The sequence below is a fragment of the Lissotriton vulgaris genome, chromosome 2_1 (genome assembly GCF_964263255.1).
Source record: "Lissotriton vulgaris chromosome 2_1, aLisVul1.2, whole genome shotgun sequence".
Lineage (NCBI taxonomy): Eukaryota > Metazoa > Chordata > Amphibia > Caudata > Salamandridae > Lissotriton > Lissotriton vulgaris.
Genome location: NC_141687.1, coordinates 1,250,657,929 through 1,250,680,263, shown reverse-complemented (window position 1 = coordinate 1,250,680,263; position 22,335 = coordinate 1,250,657,929). Strand labels below are relative to the sequence as shown.

At 41.2% G+C, this 22,335-nt stretch overlaps 1 protein-coding gene across 1 annotated transcript in view; it reads right to left on the bottom strand.

Moving 5' to 3' along the window:
* Nucleotides 1-22,335, bottom strand: part of LOC147732447 (uncharacterized) — an 899,668-nt gene that overhangs the window by 336,692 nt on the left and 540,641 nt on the right. Inside the window, exon 11 of the mRNA XM_086956972.1 lies at nucleotides 10,755-10,834. Coding sequence (XP_086813098.1) covers nucleotides 10,755-10,834 — 80 coding nt within the window. The remainder of the gene's footprint in view (nucleotides 1-10,754; nucleotides 10,835-22,335) is intronic.

The following is a 22,335-nucleotide window of genomic DNA, read 5'->3' as shown; positions in this document are numbered from 1 at the left end:
TAGGCAAAGAAATTGCAGGGAAATGGATTGACTCCACTAATGGAGAAGAATTGGACTACAGTTACCAGCATACTCTCACTGGAGAGAGCACGCAAATAATGGACAAAGATGGCTGTGGTGGTTTTGCCATTTCCTGTTTGTCACTCTATGAGGAAGGAGCCTGTGGCTTCGAAACGCGTAGGGTATTGTGGTTTTAAAATAGCTGTGATGTGCATCTTTCTGCAAATAAAGGGTTGGAAACTCACCTTCTCGTGGAGTGCGTCCTTTATCCAGAGGCAACCTTGGGACATGTGTTAAGCGGCGGCCTCAGCCGCGAACGATGAACCATCTATTGGAAATGTGGTAACAGGTCTGGATGCTGTCACTGTACGAGCGTAATCGGCGCAGGAAGGTAATGCCATTTGAAAGGTGCACATCGCACCTGTAGCCCACTGGAGGGCAGGAAAAGAATGAATAAATTAGGCAAAGAAATTGCGGGGAAATGGATTGACTCCACTAATGGAGAAGAATTGGACTACAGTTACCAGCATACTCTCACTGGAGAGAGCACGCAAACAATGGACAAAGATGGCTGTGGTGGTTTTGCCATTTCCTGTTTGTCACACCATGAGGAAGGAGCCTGTGGCTTCGAAACGCGTAGGGGATTGTGGTTTTAAAATAGCTGTGATGTGCATTTTTCTACAAATAAAGGGTTGGAAACTCACCTTCTCGTGGAGTGCGTCATTTATCCAGAGGCAACCTTGGGACATGTGTTAAGCGGCGGCCTCAGCCGCGAAGGATGAACCATCTGTTGGAAATGTGGTAACACGTCTGGATGCTGTCACTGTACGAGCGGAATCGGCGCGGGAAGGTAATGCCATTTGAAAGGTGCACATCGCGCCTGTAGCCCACTGGAGGGCAGTAAAAGAATGAATAAATTAGGCAAAGAAATTGAGGGGAAATGGATTGACTCCACTAATGGAGAAGAATTGGACTAAAGTTACCAGCATGCTCTCACTGGAGAGAGCACGCAAATAATTGACAAAGATGGCTGTGGTGGTTTTGCCATTTCCTGTTCGTCACCCCATGAGGAAGGAGCCTGTGGCTTCGAAACGCGTAGGGGATTGTGGTTTTAAAATAGCCGTGATGTGCATCTTTCTGCAAATAAAGGGTTGGAAACCCACCTTCTCATGGATTGCGTCCTTTATCCAGAGGCAACCTTGGGACATATATATATATATATATACATACACGCACTGGAAAACTAAACACCCACTTCCCTTACAAAGAAATGGAAAGTTTGCATCTCTGCAGCCTCTCTTATTTTTCACCTTATTCATGTTCCGCTCAATCAACACATCATCCACAAATACACACACATACTTACTGCCTTTCTTGGCTGGGCTTATCAATTATTCTTTATTCAGCCTTCTTCGTAACTACTACCCATCAATAGCAGTGGGTAATTTCCACATTTCCGTCCTTTCTTCCGTCCTTACTACCGCACACTATGTGTACTTTATGCACTAGCTTGCTTCCTTGGATGTGCTACTCGTTTCTCTTGCTCCCACTGCTGAATTCAACACCCTATCTGTGTAATGAGCTGGAAATCCAAAGATTCTCTTCACTGACAAGGCAGTGGGTAGTGTGCGTGTCTCCAACCTTTCTTATTTTTCACCTTTTTCATCTTTCACTCAATCAACACATCATCCACACATACACACAACTACTTGCTGCATAAATTAGCTGTGATTATCAACTATTCTTCTATTTCATATACCTATTGAAAGTGCAGGCCTTTATCGAACATTTTTATTGTAATTAGTACCCCAGCCGAAGACATTGCAAATTTGCACACTTGCTCCCTTTCTTGGTTGGGATTATCAATTATTCTTCAATTTCATATTCTGATTCAAACTCAAGGCCCTTTATCGAGCCTTTTTGTTGTAACTACTGTTGCAGGAATTCTGCTCCTACACAGAACTGTGCATAAAGACTTAGGACCTCAATGAATTACGGTGTACCAAAACCCACCTTAGTACCCAAACCCCCTACCAGACTAGCAATCAGTGACTCATTGGTTCTTCGTCCTATAGCAAAAACACCAATGACTAGTCAACCCAGAGCATGCAACTTAGATTACCTCAAGTAAGGTAGATAAAAAGAGCACTATTTCGTTATAGTCTAACACCAGTCCAAAACAAGGAGTAAATAAAGGCACGTGCAAGTTTGAAATGTTTATTTCTAACGCCGTAAATATCATGCACAGTACCTTAGATAATACAACCAAACATATTATCAGAAACAAGGTTGTCATTATTCCATAAAATACAAAGTGAGAAAGCATCTTATATTGCTAACGGGAAACAGGTTTAAAATATACCTACATTTCACCCTCCCGCCGTACCAGGTTAGTTTATAACTACAGAAGGTCTCATAGGATTACATGGACGATCCCATACCTCTGGTACTCAGCAGTAGTAGATCACATTGAGTTCTGCATAAACTGTCAGGATACCAATGTTCTCCAACTGTGTCTAATTATGCCTCCACAATGCATTATTAAACGTGCCAGTATCAGACGTGGCCACACCTGCATATGTGTTATAGGTCGAACGTGCGAGGATCATTCCGAAAAAAAGACAAAGTATCCAACATAACCTTGATGTTCCATGCTCTCACTATACACACTAAACTAGCGAGGCAGTCTAGAAATGTTGCATAACAAATTATTCTCATGTGAAACAAAATACTCAGCCTTCTCTAAACAATATCAAAATTGCGTGTCATGTGCAAAGCAGAGCAGGAAAGCAAAAATGGCGTTTAAGCTTCTAATAAACCTATGCTAACTTAACACGGTGGGAGTGCAAGGCTCAGCCCACGACACCCTTCCTCGATAGAACCACGTGATATAAACGTGGGCGAACTTGGAACGCAGAGTCCAAGCCTGAAAAGCAGAGTCAAGTTCAAATTTGCATACAAACTTATTCGCTGTTTGATAGAAAACAGTAACTAAATAATAAATGAATAGGTAGAAAAATCAAAGAGTCTTAATCCAACAGCGTATAAGCACATTATGTAGCAACAGCCTCCAAGAGGAAGTCATTGTTCTCATCTGAAAACATTTCAGCCATCCAATTCAATAGTGAGAATAAACATTCATGTTCCTCAACGACCGGAGCCTCTATCACCATCGGAGGAAAACTCGGGTCATCTTCAATGTAACTGCGTGCCAAAAAGTCATGCTCCGCTGCAAAAACATTCCAACGTCCCATAATTCCATGTATCGCTGCTAAGGCCATAATCCCGCCGCCAGAACAGAGCAAGTCATGAACCACTAAGGGGCTCATCAGCTGGTCATAATCTGTGTTGGGAGACACCGTACTGCAGACACAAATCCAGGGCCCAGTCGAAATCGCAGCTCAGGCAATGGAAGACAGGTTGAAGGCATGTGAAAAAAGGAAAATCGAAACGATAATCCATAAACTGCACTCAATGTAGCCAGAGGCAGCTCTCACTAATAACTAAGCATTCGGTTGCCGAGCAGCAACAGCAGAGAAATATTGTCCTGTGCAGAAGGATGTGCATCCATATTTAAGTAAACAAATTAATAGAAGCACACCGGCAACTAATGCGACTATTAAGGGGAATCCACCAAAGATGCTGGAAAACATCGAATGAAAAAATGCAGAAAAGACACCAAATATAGTTTGAAAAGAATCACAAGACCACTGCTTCTAACTTTAAAAAAGTACGGTAACCCCGTAGTCAAGGACGCATTAAAGATACTCTGAATTAACTCCCCAAAATACAAAGGCACGTCTGTATTTAATAAATCATACACTTCTGTGCGGGTGTTTGCTACATGAAGGACAAATGTTTCTTTAGCAGATGTAAGAGCGACCTCTTTTTGAGACAATAGCGCTCTTATACGGCTCACTTGGTTGACTCTTCTTTCAAGGTCGGAATCGACGGCCAGATGGAAACATCCAGCTTCCCATGCAGAGGAGTAAACACAACTTTTTTTTTAGCAAACCACACGCTCAGTTACTGTAATCATGTAACCGATGCCTGGTAACATTGCACAACAATCTGCATTATTTCAAATGAAATAACTGACGTTTCCAGTAAACTGAACGATGGTATGATAGAGATGTCGCAGTGCCTTTCAAAACTCACACCAAATTAGACGCATCTTGATTACAAGAGGCGTATCAAGAGAGAGAGAGGGGACTAGATAGCTAGTCTGTATCCCCAAGGATTTATATGTAATCAAAGAGAACTAGCTACAGGTGACTTGTTTATTAGATTGAAATATCCTGTCAGGAGGTACCTGTTAGGTGTCTTCATGAAGCCCTCACCCACCAACCTGGTGGGTGAGGACGACACAACAGGTATCCCGCAGCCCGCAGGTCCCAACCAAGATCTTTGGTCAAACCCCTTGCCGAATCACTCCAGGAAGCATCGAGGGATAATCGCCAGCGTATGCTTGAGGAGGGAATGCCCCCTTAACACCTAGAGCACCTTAGTGAGTGCGACACATAGTCTGCAAAACACTCACTTAATGTTTTTAATTTGCACCAGCACTTTTTATGGTCCTGAGGAAAGCCAGCATTAAGAAAAGGCACTGGCTGAAACGTGTCGACCAACACCGGATGTAGGAGGTCGTAAGTCCGCCACCACAACATCCTTTTTGCCTTGTTTTTAACCGCTGACAGAGGCCCATTTATTACAATTTAATTAACCCTCGGGTATTGGAACCATTGCCAAGCCGTTTTAATCTCACTTCACATCCCACCACACTGCAAACTCAGTAAAATACCTGCTCCGCTGTAATCAGGCGTTGAAGCACACCGGGACACATTAGGTGTCACTGGGTGGGCCCAATTATGAAGCATGCCACCAACCAGGTTGGTGGGTGAGGGCTTCATGAAGACACCTAACAGGTGCCTCCTGACAAGATATTTCAGTCTCATAAACAAGTCACCCGTAGCTAGTTCTCTTTGATTACATCTTGATTATAAGAGTCATGCAATTGTATGTGTCTACAAATTAAGGAGTGATGTGGTGCTATTGTGCAATCCTCACCATTCACATAGACTTCTTTTCCCTCCCTCAGACATCTATATATAAATGATAATAACCAAGCTTCATGGAGATAAGCCCTGCCTAAACATCCATATCTGCCTATAGCATAGTATTACATGCATACCTCAAACTTAAACAGGCTAAAAAGTAACATTATGATACAGTGGATAAGCCACACAGCTGAATCGGATTTCCAATGAGTGACCACTTCTAACCATTCTCCTAGCGCGCCCTGTGCTCTGATTTGACAGTGAGAGAGTGATTGCACCATAGTTTGTACTGCTTATCATTCTCAGCATACGCTACGAATACGCTTTCACGTTACACGTCGCATGAAAGCTTCCGTGTGACGTCATGTACAGCGCCCCGTACGCAAAGACGCAAATGTTTTTAATTGTTTAAAAACATATATTTATGTATTTCTTGAACATACTAACAGAACACATTATCTAGGATAATTATTAAAACATTTTTTTTAAGTTCCAATAATCCTACATTACTTTTAAAAGCAATTACACCAATCACGGTGAAAATTCATGCGTACTTGCATCCTCAGAACACCGTAATAACAGCGTAACCGTACGCAAAGCCATGTGACTTTAAAAGAAGAAATTTCCTTGGTTCATAACACTTCCTATTACAACTGTTGAAACTTCCGTCCCATTTTAAAAATTCTACTTTGACTTTCTAAAAAGAAACATCTCTTCTGAGAGTCTTGTCAAATAGAACAAAGTTTACCATATTAACAGAAATGGACTCATCTTCCAGCCATTCTTCAGAAGAATATTTCATTCCTAAAGAAACTCCAAAGAAGAGGAAAGAAGATCTAATTTGGCAGTTTTTTACTTTTCCAGAAGGGCAAAAAAAGGTTAATGCTCCAAAAGTAACCTGTAAAATTTTCAAAACTCTTTCAAGGGGTGATCCATTTCAAAAATACTCCTTTAGCACAGAAAATATGGAGCGACACGTAAAGAACTTACACCCCAACAACTTTGCTTGAGCTGCAACACAGAGGTTGAAGGACAACCCACCTGCTACTGCAACAAGCACATCAACTGCTGCACCAGCATTTTCAGCAAACAGTCCACGCATACAAATTCATCCTGATTTTTCTCAAGTTAAAATTCTATACATTTATTGCAATTAACTTTTGTGTTATGGGAAAAAGTCTATTGACCTGATAAAACGCAGGAAGCAGGAGCATCACTGTCCTCGACATTACTTTTTTTTTTCATTCTTTTCTTCCTGTTGGACACTTCCAAGCCCCCCATTTTAGAAAAGAATTGCCCCCGGGATTTGCCCCCCCCCCTCCCCGGGAGCTAATTTTCCACCGCGTACGAGTACAATACGCGTACAACGTGTTTTTATTATTTAAAAAAATTAATGAAATGTTTGCGCCTAAACACCCATGTGAAACCCCCTGAGCAGGCCTAGAGCGTCAATATGTTTCTACCCTACCCCCTTTCCTTATTTTTCAACTTTGTTTTACTGTTTTCTTGTGACTCAGTGCTATCGAGGCACAAGATGGCTGCCAAACCTTCCTGGTTTGGAGTGTTGACAGACAGTTGACATCCAATCAGCATGCAGCTAGTGCTCGTAATTGTACGGATTTCCGTAAGTGTACTGTACTTCGTCTCTAGATATCTCTATGATTTTACTTTTGATTTTCTCAGGAACTACTGAACGGATTTACACCATTTAACACAAAGCACAATCTGCGAACGAACTGTACCTCCCTGCCAAATTTGGTGTAATTCCGTTTAGCCGTTCGGACTGTAGCCTTGGCTAAAGGTCCCTATGGAAAATTGCATGGGGAAAACACCTTTTGGGACCCCCCTTTTTTCTCGGCCCCCACTTGATGAATCACCCCCAAATTCGCGAAGATTCGTCCACCGGCACCAAAGTTATTCCAAATAGAATGTTGTGGATTGCCTATGGAAACTAGGTCCTAACTATAACTACCTACTGAATATATATATATATATATATATATATATATATATATATATATATATATATATATATATATATATATATATATATATATATATATATATATATATATATATATATATATATATATATATATATATATATATATATTCTGGACTTGAAAGGATAGACATTCCGCCAGCTGGCTGTTGAAAGCTGGACATCTGCAGATCTAAATTCTGTTTACCTTGTTATGTATAAGGAGTATTCTTAATTTATCTCTGCATTATTAATCCTCCATTGTGAGCATGATTTTAAGGCGCGGTCACTCTTCCATTTTCAAAAAGTTTTTGCTGATCCCTGATGGGGCACTGGATATATTGTTTAATAAAAGCTTTTAAACACTGTTGGTGCAGCGGAAGCTTAAATTATTCGTATCCACTGGTCCCATACCATATCATTTAAGACATTTTCTAACTTTCTCACTATCTTCAATTTTGATCCCTACTCACACCCACGAGCCCTTGGCCCTCTGATGGACATTGCTCGTCGCATTGAGGGGTGAGAAACTAGGGTGTCTCCTGTTGGCTACCCAATGAGGACCAATTAAATGACAACCAACTCCCACTACCATTAAAGGCAGCAGGATGGTTTGGAACAGTTCTTTAGCACAGGCATATAGTTTGATTGGAGTTAGGACTGGGAAAGGTGGCAAAAACTGGTAAATCAACAATGTCAGCAAGCCTCATTGATATGAGTTCCAAAGGTAGAGAAGGAGAGGAAAGTCAGCATTAGCAGTCTCAGCATCTGGAAAATGAGGGCTGCCAAGGAAAGGATGACTTGGTCCAAGAATCTCAGTGTATGTCTCGGACAGCCAGTATCTGCAAGTGTCCAACAGCATGCGAGGAAGAGTGTCCGAGTGTTGCATATGCTTTTGCGCAGTCCTAAGGGTCCCTTCAATTTTACATTACTTGCTGCATCCGGAGGTGACATCAACCGTTACCCGACAAAGGACAGTCACCCATGTGACCATCTTCCGCTCACAAGGTGTAAAAAAAGTTACTTTAGTGAAACTTCACATATTATCCATGGGAATTGATAGTCTTTTTCCGGGCACACAGGCCAATCCACAAAGAACTATTCAGTGTTGCTTTCCATATACTGGTGTCAAGCATTCAGGTTCTCACACGGGAAACCATGTCAAAGTGTCGAAAAAGTTATCTTTAACGCCTTAACCGCAGCGGTTTTTCTATTAGGTGGGCGGGGCTGCGTCTGCCATTGGTTGTGCGCAGCACTGGGGAGGGAGTGCTCCCGTCAGCCAACGGCCGATGGGATCACGGAAAGGATTAAGCATTGGGAATGTTATGTGAAAGAACAGAAAAAGCTACATGAATAGGCAAACAAAGTACTTTCTGATCAGTCTATGAAGTAGAAGCCAATCCTTAAGGGAAAATCATTTAATGCATATAAAATAATGCAATTCTTCTTAATAAACAAGTGCACAATTAGATCTAAGCATAATAAATTCAAGTATTGACATCAAATAATCAAGTATTAAGTTGTCATAAATGATTGTATACAAATGTTCAGTCCTAAATATGTCCTATTACTAAGTGTCATAAAAGCACCAATATGTAAAATAATTATATAAAACATATAATCATTGTTGCTTGGATAAATGTAAGTTCTTATAAGTATAAAGCAGCTACATAGACAATTGTATTCATGTAAGTTGCATTATGACATTTTTGCACCAGCTTTTCGATCCCTATGGTGCATTACAATGGAAGCATAAGAGATGGCGTTTACATTTGGTATACACACTGCATTATTAAATCAAGACTCAAGTAAGAATACATATATAACTTAGCAGGTTTAGTTTACATTATTTTGCATATGATCAGTGCACAAATTTACGAATTTTCATTTCAACATTGATAAGTCATCAGTAAAGATGATTATTAAACATGTTAGACATACAATATATGTATTATTTCTATTTCAACAGCTCAAAGCACTCTTTTACGGTGCTTCTATTCTCCTATTAACTCAGTATCATTGAAATACACTTGATGTGTGCAAGGTGCACATTTGCTTTTGGGTATAGCGCATCGAGTATTAATTGTCATGAAACAAGTTGACAGCGCTGCTGCATCACTATCAAGAAACAGATGTTAACTTGGGGTAGGGAACAACAACAAAACCCCGAAAATCTGAGGGTGATATATGAGGAGAATCTGATAGAGATGTTTTCTGAAATCAGAACCACTGACTGAAGAGGGAGGGGCAGAGAAAGGAGGGTGCTTGGTCTGTCTGATGGACTGCAAGTAAATAACATATTAATGTGCTGAAAGTTTGTTCTGAGTTTGTGCCACTGAAGCCTTGGGTGCTGTTAGGATGACAGAATATTGGATTGCTCACCAAGGAATATAATATATATGATTGAATGATACAGGACTGAGAGGCCGTAAAGCGAAATCACTGACAAGATGAAACTCAAAGGACAGAAGAAGTGGAAAACGTGTGAAAAGTAGGTATGATGAATATCATTTTAATTACCAAGGTCCACAGATGCTGTGAGATTCACAGAAAGCAGTTTTGTTTTCTTTAACCAAATTTAATAAGGGGAAACAAAAAAACCATGGTGCCATCTACTGCAGAGCCTTATTAATCAAAAAGAGGTTGTCTGCAGATATCATGAGTTAATGGATAAAGCATTACTGAGGGTTTAAATTTAAAATGCGTGGTTTCAGAACTGGGGTTCAATAAAAATTGTATTTTAATGAGGACAATATTCCGGTCAAAAGACAATTCTCTTACAAAAAATATGTCTTGAAACAGAGGTTTTCAATGCAAATAATAGACGGTCCAGGTAGATGTCAAACCTACAAGATGAACATCAACAATGTAAATAAATTCCGTTCAGATTCTTTGCTTATACTTTTATCTGTTGTGGATTCCTGGGCCTATATTGCACACGCCTTTCTTAAAGCACAGTTCCTACTTCCTTGAAATTCATGGATAGATATGAAATAATAGTATTGCCAGTGACTCGAAAAGGAAACAAAGATGGCACAATAGTTTAGAATCCAACAGAATCTGGAAGTTAGGCTCTCCAAACCAAAAGGGAAAAAGGTTATTTTTCCATGAGGTGGATAGATCAGAATACAACTACCTTAACTTTATGTAGAGTTTTAGAAGGGTTCCTGCTATGACTAAATTACTCAACTTAAAGTCTGCAATGGCTTGAGGTCATCATCAACTCGTGGTAGGCTGTAGGAACATTCTACAACGGGAAATTTGATATCTAACTTTACACTTTACCCTGCCCTTCAAATTCAGATGTTGTCCTTATGATGCCTCTTTCCAGAACTGAACATTCAGTACAGCACAGAATGTTTATGTGATTTTATACACATAAAATTACTAGGGACATTTTCCAGTAAATTGTAGAAAATAATCACTACATTGTGAACTCACAAAACAAAGAAAACTGAGTTTGTGCATATAATTGGATATGTCCTAACAGGAGCAGTAAGAGGATACAAGTCATACGGGCCACCAAAGTACTGATTTAGAAAGCGTGAATAATTCCTTAAACTACTTCAAAGAGCCTCATCATTACAACAACATTGTGATATGGGGTCTCTCAACGACATTCATCTGGCTTCACTCAAAATGAAAACGATGCACTTTGATCCCCATGCATTTAATTCCACAAGGTTAGATGCTCTTCAGATTTCAAATGTACTCACCCTTCTTTTCTGCTTATATGGAATAAATCCTGAAGGCTTCCAAATTCTGTCGGGTCATTGAGAGGATGAGGAAGCAAAATCTGATGAAGAAGGATTAACAAAAATGAATAATCCATAAAATTAGCAATGTCCATCAATTTAAGTCAAGTGACATTTTTTTGATTTTGAATAAAGTTTTTAAGCGTTGAAACGTTTTGCCCTATTTGGATTTAAATAGATCAGTGTCTACACTTCTTCACTTCACTTCAAAGAACTTTATTCGGTTAAAAACAAATAACCATGAAAGTAACAGACAAAAAAACCAAATTACAGTAATTACAGCTCATAATTATGAGTTCCGTGAGGGAGATCAATAGACAATTATCCAGTAGGAAAAAATTTAAACCATTTCAGTTACCATTTGTTTCCGTAATTTAAAAACACTTTTTAAAAAATTTAAAACCACAGTTACAGTTAAAACCGTATCCATTCTCTGGACTTCTAAAAAAGCTGGGCGGCATCTGGTTAAATTCATTTCTTTTAAAAAAGGGACGATAATTTTTCTGCGAGTGGCACTATAAAATCTGCAGAAAAAAAGGATATGGATATCTGATTGATGTGACATACCATCACACAAGCAAGTGGCCAATATACGCTTCCATGAGTTCATGCTAGGAAAAGACACCAATCTAAAAAATATACAAAATCTAAAACGAGTTAAAAGAAAGCGATCATAGTTTGTCATGGGCAGGGATAAATATGGCTGTACAGAGTTAGTCTCACAAAGTGTAAGGAGGTGGGAATGTACTGAATGTTTCAGAGTTTCAGCTCTCTTCCTCTTATCCTCAAGATGGTCCAGGCAAAGGGTTTTTAGTGTACTCCTAGACATGCTATCCATTGAAGGCGGATCCGAATAGTAAGAATAGCATCCAATCTCAGTCAGGAAACACTTTACATATCCCAGCCATTCTGCTCTGTCCACGTGATCCAAACTGAGGGTGTCCTGTAACAGGGCCCGATTCATAACGCATTCATTTGTGGTCCATACCCTGTGCCACAGTAGGATAGGTTGAATTTTGATAATGTCTGTTCTGTAAGGTTGGCCAAGTTCAGCGTGACAGTTAAATGTGGCAGCACACTGTGGAACTGCAAGGACTTCCCTCAAAAATTTGTTTTCCACCACCTGGATTGGATCAACATTAGCGTACCCCCACAAGCCTGAGCCATACATAGCCACAGATAAACATGTTGCTTTATATATAGTTAGCATTTCTTTTATCGGCTTCCTGCCCAGTTTTCTAACAAAATTCTTTAAGGCCATGATCGTTTTCATAAATAAAAGGGTTCTAGCCTTAATTGCGCTTGTCCAAGAACCTGACTCATGGAATAAAATACCCAGATAAGAAAAGGTTGGGGTGTTATCTAGTGGCACATTGTTTAAAAACATCCGTTTCATTGGTTTACCTGATTTTGGACCACAGTTCATTGTGAAAGTTTTGCTACAGTTTACTAGTAAGTCTAAATTCAGCATAAAATTCTCAAAACTAACTACTAGTTTTTGCAGAGCCTGAGGAGTACGTGCCATAAGCACGGCATCATCCGCATACATGAGTGCAGGGATTGCCCTCCTCCCCACTCTGGGCATATCTCTGCACTCCTGCAGCAGGTGATGCTCAAGCCCATTGATGTAAAGGAGGAATAAAAAAGGTGCTAATACGCAGCCTTGCCGCACCCCACGGCCCACACTGGATTGTCTGGAGCATTCGCCCCCCCTACCGTAGCGAACAGAAGCTGTGGCTCCACTATAAAGTTCCCTCAGGAAACAGATGATGGTATTGTCCACTCCCAAACCTTTCATTATTGTCCACAATTTGGTGTGTGATACGCAGTCGAACGCTGATGAAAGGTCTACAAAAGTAAAATACAAGCGTTCCGACTTTATCCTTATATATTTGTGTTGCAGTAGCATTAAATTTAGGCCTTGCTCGATTGTACCAATCCCTTTTTGAAAACCAAATTGCAAGTCACTCATGATTTCATTTTCCTCCGCCCAGCTTTGGAGTCTTGCCAGCACTATACGTCCCAGAATTTTTATTGATGAATCAAGAAGGGAGATTGGCCTGTAGCAGGCACAACTGTTTCTGTCCCCCTTCTTGTAAATTGGGACGATAACAGAGGTAAACCAGGATTCTTTCAGGCCCCTTGATAGAGCTGCATTAAAAAGTTGTACCAGCATTGGACCCCAGATTTCAGTGTTTACTTTAAATAGGTCCGCAGGGATCCCATCAGGCCCAGCTGCCTTGCCGCCTTTGGTGGATCTCAAGGCAAGCAATACCTCATCAAGTGTTACAACCAAATTAAAACTTGGCTGTAAATCCAAACTAATATGAGAACCTCCGCTGTGGGTATCATCCTGTGCCTTGTAAAGATTGGAAAAATGATCTACCCAATTATCCTCATTTATTGCGATCTCAATTCGCGCCGTATGGGTTTCGTAAGGGAAAGGGGTGTTAATTACTTTCCAAAATGCGGCCGGATTTTTAGTTTTTGAAGCCTCGCAGAGTGAATCTATTGCCTCCTTATTTAGCACAGTTTTCCTTAATTTGAGGGCCTGATTATATGCGGACCTGCATGCTCTTATTTCACCTGTATCCCTGGGGCTTCTCTGTACTGCCTGTTTTAGATTTTTCAACGCCCTGGTACATGCGTTATCAAACCAACTCTTGGATCCCTTACCTCTACGTTTTGCCTCCACCCTTAGGCTACTTTTTATGTTTGTAGCTATTATACCAAAGTGCTCAATTATTTGATCGTTATTAGAGTTATCACCCAAACAGATCATAAAACTATTAGAGCACGCCTCCCAGAGTTCCTTAAAGAAGGTTGTGGGGATTACTTTGCTCCAGTTGAGTGTATACCCATTTTGTCTCCCAAGAACAACATCAACCGCTGCCTCAACAAGAGACGCGGCCGTCGATGGGTCTGGGAACAAATCTACTACCTTAAGGCATTGGGGAAGATGGTCACTTATGGGCAATTGGATATTTGTAACCCCCACCACTCTATGATTAAGATTACTGGAGGAAATAATAAAGTCAATGGTTGACACCAAGCCTCTACCAACAAAGGTCGGGGCAAAGGGTGTGGGTTTTAGGGCTGATTCATTAGCAAACCCTAAATCAAACATGAATAATAATTCGTTAAGCAAGTCCCCCATCAAGGTGTGATCGAAGTGAGTCAGATACGTATCTCTCTCTGTCATTAGGCCATATAGGCCCTGACTCCCTTTGGTACAGAGTGAACAATTAAAATCCCCCCCCCATAAAATTACCAGTTCTCTGTCATTTTTATCTACCTCTAACTGAACTTCCTCCTTGAGCTGCTTCATCACAACCACAATTTCTTCCCTTGGGACATTATTGTAGAAGTTAATGATCATCACCTTCGCTCCTTTAAAATTTCTTAAAATTATGAGCTGAAAGTAATTGGAATGTAAATGGCAATGAGCTTGTTTAATGTTAAGTTGATTTGAAACAAACGTAGTCAAACCACCCTTTGCCCTTCCAAAATGGCCTCCAACAGCTGGAGTAAAGAAGGTTCTATAACCATTTACATGGATAGAGTCCTGAGTCCATGTTTCTTGCAGGGCCACTATATCCTGGCCACTTATTACAGACTCCCAGGCTGGGTTAGTAATTGTTTGCCTCAACCCTGCTACGTTCCAAAACAGGAGTGCACAAAGGTCACTCTTCAGCTGTGTCGGGTCATTTCCTGTCTTTTCCCCACTCCCATTATTATCACCAACGATAGATTGCATCTGCTCCAGGGTATCACTGTCACGAGGTGTCGATCTATCGAGAGTGAAGGTCTTATATAATGTGGGCAGTTCTTGAGGTGACTCAATGGGGGCCTCAGTACTATTAGGGAGAACCCCACCCCTAGTCAGAACTTGAAGAACTGGGGGAGAGGGGTTTTTCCCATCCACATTTTCTCGGGGTATCTGAGCTTGCTGTCAATCTACCTCATCCAGACCAGAGAAAATCTGGAAGCGATTTTGGATTGGTAGGTTGTACATGTGTGGAAGCAATCCTCTATTGTTCCATGGTCTGCCTTGAGTGAGGTTGGGCTCCAAGTATGGTGGATATTTATTGCTAAGAGAGGGGTATTGATAGACTTGATGCTGATTTCTGGGATAAAAGTCCTCCGGCCTCTGCGTGTAAATAGAGGGATCTTGGGCACTTGCATAAGCAGAATTACCCAGCATCGGTGGTACCCCCCTTGGACCAACCCTATCCCATGGTCTTACATTTCCAAACCCCCGATGTTGCTGGACTGGCTTCTTAAATAGCTGCCTGTCCCTGCCCCAGTTATTAAAGCTTTTTGGTGGTGCATATGGGTAGAAATAGGATAAAAGATGTGTGGAGATGGAAGCGCTGCTACTAGCATCGAACCAGTCCCCAATATGCCTCACGGCCCTGTGATCCTTAAAATTGAAGATTATAACGTCACCATTTCTATCCTTTGGCCTGGCTCCCACCCAATTGGCACGCCTTACACTTATAATTTCACCATTTATTGATGCAGGTAACGGTCTGTTATCTCGGAGCCAGAAGGTAACCTTGTTCCGTAATGCTCCATGATCTTCCCATTTACCTGCCGGCAGTTCAGGGACCCCTCCCATTACAATGACATAAGGGGCAGAATCTGGGGTTAAGTCTATAATACGACTCGTTTTTTCAGGAACAATGGCCAAAACATTCCCATTACTTGACTTAGTCGTTAATAAGTCCTTACTACCACCTTGGTTTTGGATTCCCCCTGGTTTAGATGTTTGCTCCTTAGTTACTGGAGCCGCCAGTTGGGGTGTAGCCAATTGTGTGGTGGGAGTTAATAACGTAATCGCAGGGCTACCCGATCTTACCCCCTCTTGCACAGGTTTCTTTTTTTGCAGAGGTGCTGGTGTTATAGGTGCTGATGTTATAGGTGCTAATATTGGAGGGGGAGCTGTTACTTTAGATTTTACAGGTGGATTAGTTTTTACTGTGGAATTCATCTTAACTTTTTCTAGCCCCTTTACCAGGTCAAGTAAGAGGAGGGAATTCTGTTCGACCTTCTTCTCTATTTTGTCTAGATGTGTACACATCATGATGGTCTTATCGAGAAGTGGTTGCGTCACACCCCTAATAAGTTCTGCAATCTTGGCCATCATGGCCTCCTCACTTACTAGGGTTTGACCAGTTTGTGACTGTGGAGAATGAACTACCCCTTTCCTTATTTTCTGTGCTCGATTACCCAGTGGCTCACCCCCCCCTTTTTTTACTGTTTTTCATAGTAAGGGGAGAAATAGTGGACCTAGGAGACGGCTCAATAGGAAGTTTTGGGGAGCCCGATAATCTGACACTATCATTCCCTATAGGTAAGTCCAATAAGGATAAGCTAGTTGGTGTACTAGACAAGAGATGTTTGCTTATCACAATGGGGTCAGCAGAAAGGCTGTCAACATTATCTGTGATCCCTGAATGTGACAAATCGATAAGCATCACCTATTCCCCCTAAGTTAGATGATCTCATTTCTGAAAATAATGGTAAAGTTCCAAACTCATTCCCCCCTCCTTGTGTAATTTTATGGCTTGTTTTCGTTTGCTTCCCCCTTCGTCTCACTCGGGCTTTCCTAAATCTTCTAGGGGATTCTTTTGTTACAGGGTCATATATTTCTGAAGAAGCTATGCCTGACCCTATGGGGGTTTGAACATGGGAGTCCTCATCATGCTGACCCGCATGGACCATGGCAATTACAGTAGTTACTTTGCCTGCGGGGGCAGGATGTTCCTTTGCCAAAGGTGTATCAGAGACAGTAACTGGGAGCTCCGGTGTGATAGTAATTGTAGGCGAGTGCTCCAGTCCCAAGGACGCCCTTCTGTTGCTATTGATTAGCGCAACCTTTTTGATTAGAAAATTGTCCATAGTTACCAGTTTGGAGGACATAATGGGGGATAGTTCCAAGCTCAAGTGGGGAACAAAAGTAACTTATAAACGATTATTTCTCACTCACGTGTTTTTGTAAATAGCAGACAAGGGACGATGGTGGAAAGGGTATGGCCCCGGCCCAGCTCCTCGGTCCCCGGAGGGCCACAGAGGGCCCGCCCTTTGCCCGGGCTTTGCCCCGGGCGTCCCGCTCGCGTCCCGCTTAGTTGGTTCTAGCGCTGTAGATAAGCGCCTCCTGGCGCGACGTCACTGTTGCACGCCGCCGCGTTGCCTGCCGGGAACTGTAGTCCCGGAGCGGCGGCGCGATTCTCCTTGCAAGTGACTCTTGGCTCCGGTGGCGGCGTTCTCCCAGCAAGGGAGCTGCAGGGTAAGTGACTCCTGGCTTCGGTGGCGGCGTAAATGGCGGTAAGTGTAGCCTCCTGTGCTCTCCCCCAGTGTCTACACAAATATGAATCGTTAAACACAACTTTGGAATCAGTGCTTTATTTGGGGCAGTGGTAGTTTCGGGCAACTGTAGTAATTGTTTGGGGACAGGAAATATCTATCATTATGACCCAGAGCAGAGAGAGAAATACAGAAAAGGCATAGAGAAGGAGGAAGAGAAAGATAGGTAAGCAGAGACAAAGGAAGAACACAGGGATGAAAAATAACCTGAATGAGTAAGATAAAGAGGCAGGAAGTGTAAAGTGGCAGAAAAAAGGGGAATGAGGTGGAGTCAAGGCTAGCAATCTTGGTAGTCATCAACCCTGGTATTTGGCAGTGCTGGTGGGGGGCAGTACAGCTCACCCTGCCTTACGGCGGAATGGTCTGCAGTAGGGGTGACTTACCTATACTGCATGCAGTGCCTGTAGGCATGGCACACAGAAGGTGTGCTATGCAGTGTATTCATTTTTTGTCTGCACCATGGCATTTAGCCTGCGATGACAGTTTGTATGATGGTGCGAAGATGTCCCTCAGGGTGGCACAATTCATGCTATCACCCTTAGGGACCCTCCTTAGCCTCCTTGGCCTAGGTACCAGGGGGTGCCAATTACAAGGGGTAATGAGGGTTTGTGCCAATTGGGAGAACAATTGTACAGTTTTAGGGAAAGAGATCTGGCACCTGGGACCTGGATAGCAGGAGCCCAGTGCACTTCTGTAAAAATGGCATCAGATACCAGGCAAAACGTGGGGTGACCATGTCAAAAAGAGGCACTTTCATACAGACGATTAGCCCATAGGTCTTGCAAGAACTTATAACTAACGTTTTTCAGCACCGGCAAACTACTGCTACCATATTTATTCAGCACATACAAAAAGACAAAATTATCACATTTAGAGGCCTGCATTGAGACTCTGCATACATAGGGTGCAAAGCAAAACTTAATAGTACAACTGTAAGTTAGAGAGTGCCAAGCAGACCTCAGATTTTGGGAACTGTAAATTATTTAGACTAACACAGGGTGTCTTGTTGCTCCATATAAATGAAGTCACAATACTATCAAATTTAGTTTAAAAAACCTGCATCAAGTTTACAGGGAACAAATACAAATCGAAATAGAAAGAGGGGCAAAATAGATATTTTAATAAGAGAAATTCAGCCTATGACGGAGGGCAGGAGATATTTTCAGACTGCAACGAAAGAATGAATTTTGATTCGAGAGGACTGAAATTTAAGCTTTAGGGTCTATAAATAGATCCGAATAATAAACTCCTAAATACTGATTAGGATTCCTGTTACAGTTAGCACTATGTTTAAATTGTAATATATCAGGAGTGGTATTGATTAAAAGTGACTCAGTTTTAGATTTGTTGATTCTGCAGTCCCCCCAATTTAGTATACTTCTATATAGCTTGTAACTCTGTTTCGATATAGCGACTGCCAGGAAGAAAAAAAAAAGAGACATCATCTGCATATATTTTATTTTAACTCCACTCACCAAAGGAGGTAGAATCCCCTCATGGGTACGAAAGAATTGGGATAAACATTCAATAATAAAAGCAAACAAAATTGGGGATGGGACAGCCTTGGCGAGGGCCTCTATTATGAAATAAGGTGCCAGCACACAGATTTTATTTTCAGATATATCTTTATTGCCATTTGATTACAATGATACAAATATTTATACTAGAGCATAAGTTAGCACATATGGCACCTATTTAGTTATAGCAGATTAAATTTTCATCGCGTCATCAATTCAGCTGATAGTAAGAAACAGACAGTGGCATATCATTGTGTCTGACCAAACAAGGAGCATATCATACCATAGAAGCAACATCTTCTCAAGATTACTCAGATCCTGATGAATCACATGTGGTGCATACACCCATGTTTTCCTGAATTGAGCAGTGCATTTGACTGGGTTTATCATGGCAAGCAGTAGCCATTGCTGGTTAGGATGGGGGCTCCCATTGAGATTGTGTTAACATAAAGGGTATGTTACTGGCCAAGGGGAGAAGTTACATCAAGGTTTAAAATTACCAGAGGAATTTGGAAAGGATGCGTCCTTGCCACTCTTTTATTCTAGTTATATAATAATGGGATAGATGAGTTTTTTGCAAAAGATAAATGCAGATGCTCCTAAAAGTGGCCAAAGTCTAACACAGGTACTTCTGTACGCTGATGACGCCATCTGATATCTAGAACTGGTAATGGTCTCCAGCACCTGAGAGATGATTTGACCACGTATATGGAGGACAAGGATATGAAATTTAATCTAAAGACAACCTTTAGCATAACGTGTGGGAAAGGGAGACCCATGGAGAAAATTCATCATATAAAGGGAGTAGCACTTGCTGCAACAGAAAGTTTTACATATTTAGGTGTGAGCTAATGGCCAATTGGGGATTCATGTTGTAGCAACATAACTGAAATTTATTAGATCTTCAGAAGCCTTTGTTAGGTTTGGGTAAAAAATTGGTAATAAGTCCATCAGAGAGCTGTTAACCATATATAGAAGTAAATGTTTTCCTAGTTTCAATTATGGAGCCCCGTTGCGGGGACTGACAAATTGTAATTTGTAGTAGACAAAGGAAAATATTTTCCTATGCGGACTATTAGCAGACTATTATTATTCAACCTTCTCTTATATTGCTCATAAGGAATTATGAGTCCCCTATGTAGAGGATGGCTTGCAGACAAGCCCCATTAAACTCTGGTATAGTATATGGAATAACGATGGCACCAAATTCACCAAACAGATAACAAACTGTCTTACTCTGGAACGTAGAGCAAGAATATCTTGGTTGGCTTATGTAAACCTTATGCTAAAGGAAGAGGATGGGAAAATGAGCATTGATGAGTCGGAGGGAGTATAACAATCTAGTAAGAAAGATTTAAAAAGATTTAAAATATATTCTGATGGGAAAAAGGATGGCCGATAGAGAAAATAGAGAGTGCGCCAAACCGACTGTGTCAATGTACCTCTCAATCAAATGCCCAGACCTACCTCATCTTAATACCAAATATTCAATGCAGATTTTATTTAACAAGATTGCAGATAGGCACATTGCACTATTTGATTGCTTTCTCTGAGATGGGCTTTTGTTCCCAAAAGTTACCCAAATGCCCATTTGATGGCAAGTCCAACCAGACAGCTTTTTTTTTTTTTTTTACTTTTTTGTAACTTTTATAGGAATTTGAGGAAACAAATACTGCAGCCATTGATTTTGAAAGAGAAAATTATTTATTATAAAGATGCTTTTAATTTTCTCCGTAATCTTAATACTGTGAATCTGTCCTATCGAGTTTCTGTCTATGTTTCTAATGCCATCCAAAGAAGGAAACAGCTACTGCATCTGGACATTTTAAGATAAGAAAATGAATAGCTCGTTAATTATCCCTTATCTAATATCTTTGACAATGCCTTTTAACGTGATGACCGTTGAGTTGACACCTAGCCTGGTATCTGGTGTTCTGCACCTGTACATTTAACTGTCCATGTTATGAGATCCTTTTTATGGTATTTATATAGAATTCTTATTAAGAACTTCTGTAAATGTTATCTTTTTAATTCTTTATTGGATATTTTTATCAGTATAAAGATTCTTTTGATTTGATTTTGTGTTGCACAGTGCTGAACACTAGGGTAGGTAAATAGTGTTTGTGAAAATTCCATTGAGTATAGATATTTAGTACTCGAAGCATGTGTTGACAAATGGGAGTTGTAATGTTGGTCCCATCAATGCCATGATGCAAATAAGCAAAAAGTAAAAGCAAGAGGATACAAAGTTATAAAGAAAGGCAAATAAAAGACAAACAAGCAACAACAAAACAGTCCTAGGGGTCGGAGCATCAGGGAAACATAGAGAGACCCAATTTAGTTCAAATGATTCTCAGGGTCCAAAGCAGATATGTGTCATATGATGGGGGTAGGGGAAGGCTACCCGAAGACAATTCAACCAGTTACCATCTTTCCTGCTATGCCAGGCGCCAAGCACTTTGCCCAGAGGCCCACCAGAGGGCAACGTCTTAGCCTCTGTGCATCATCTCTAATCAGTGTTTGTTCCTCTACTCTGCCCCATATGTCAAAATCTCTTTCCCATGTCACAGTCACTGAGCCCTTCCAGGCCTGCCACTGCAATGCTAAATGTCTTCTTGCCAAAACCAAAGCCAGATCTACAAATCTGGTACCCACTTTGCATGCTTTGGGTTTGGGGAATAATCCTAAGAGGCAAACCTCCGATGTGCAGGCGAGTGTGCAGTCTAGCACTCCATTAAGTGTGGCAACTACTGTATTTCAAAATACCCGCAATACCGGGCAACTCCACATCATGTGGTCAAAATACACCTATGGCTCCATACATTTGGGACAAGTCCTCAGGTCTCCTCCATAGATGACTCAATTTATGAGAATGTCAGATAGGTCATATGTACATAGTTAAATTGGACATACTTAAATCTAGTATTCCTAGAAATACACTTAGGGCTCACCACAATCTTACCCCTTTCCAAGTCTGAAAGATATCTGCCTAGTAATGTTCCCCACTTCACCTAAATATTTACCAACGGTTTATTAATCATCTCTAGTTGTGCTCTATAACGTCACTTCACCAGGTGGCGTGCATAGCCTAGGGCAGTGGACTTCAAACTTCTTGATGTCGATACCCCCTTGTCGAACCTTTTTAGGTGTAAGGACCCCCTCTGACAAAATTTTCTAGAAACAGGTTTTCATCAACAGCATCTATTGAAAACCATAAATGCCCCTGTTAGACCTGGCATCCTTTGGCATGTTTCCCGTGTTTTTTTCCTTTCCGACCTTCTTATGAAATACGGTGATTCCAGTCCTTTACCCATCACAAATTGCTGCCTAGCACCAACGTAGCAGAATTGTTTTTGAAAGGGAAGAGGCACCATCCTTCAACAAAACAATCCTGAGGGGCGTTTTCCTATTTCTATGTGAGCTGCAGAATGCAGCACACATGGAAAGATGAAAAACAAGGAGAAATGAAAATATTTCTCCTCGTTACGCTTCTAGAGAGGCATCCGTTTTTGAAGCTTCCCCACGTTTACGTGATTTTGTAAATAGGGGGCAGCATCAAAATCCATGGGCTTTGCGTGGGAACCCCATGCAAAGCCCATGGAACACCTCCTTCATGCAGAGTATGGCAACGCAGTGACTTCAGCTGCTATGTATTA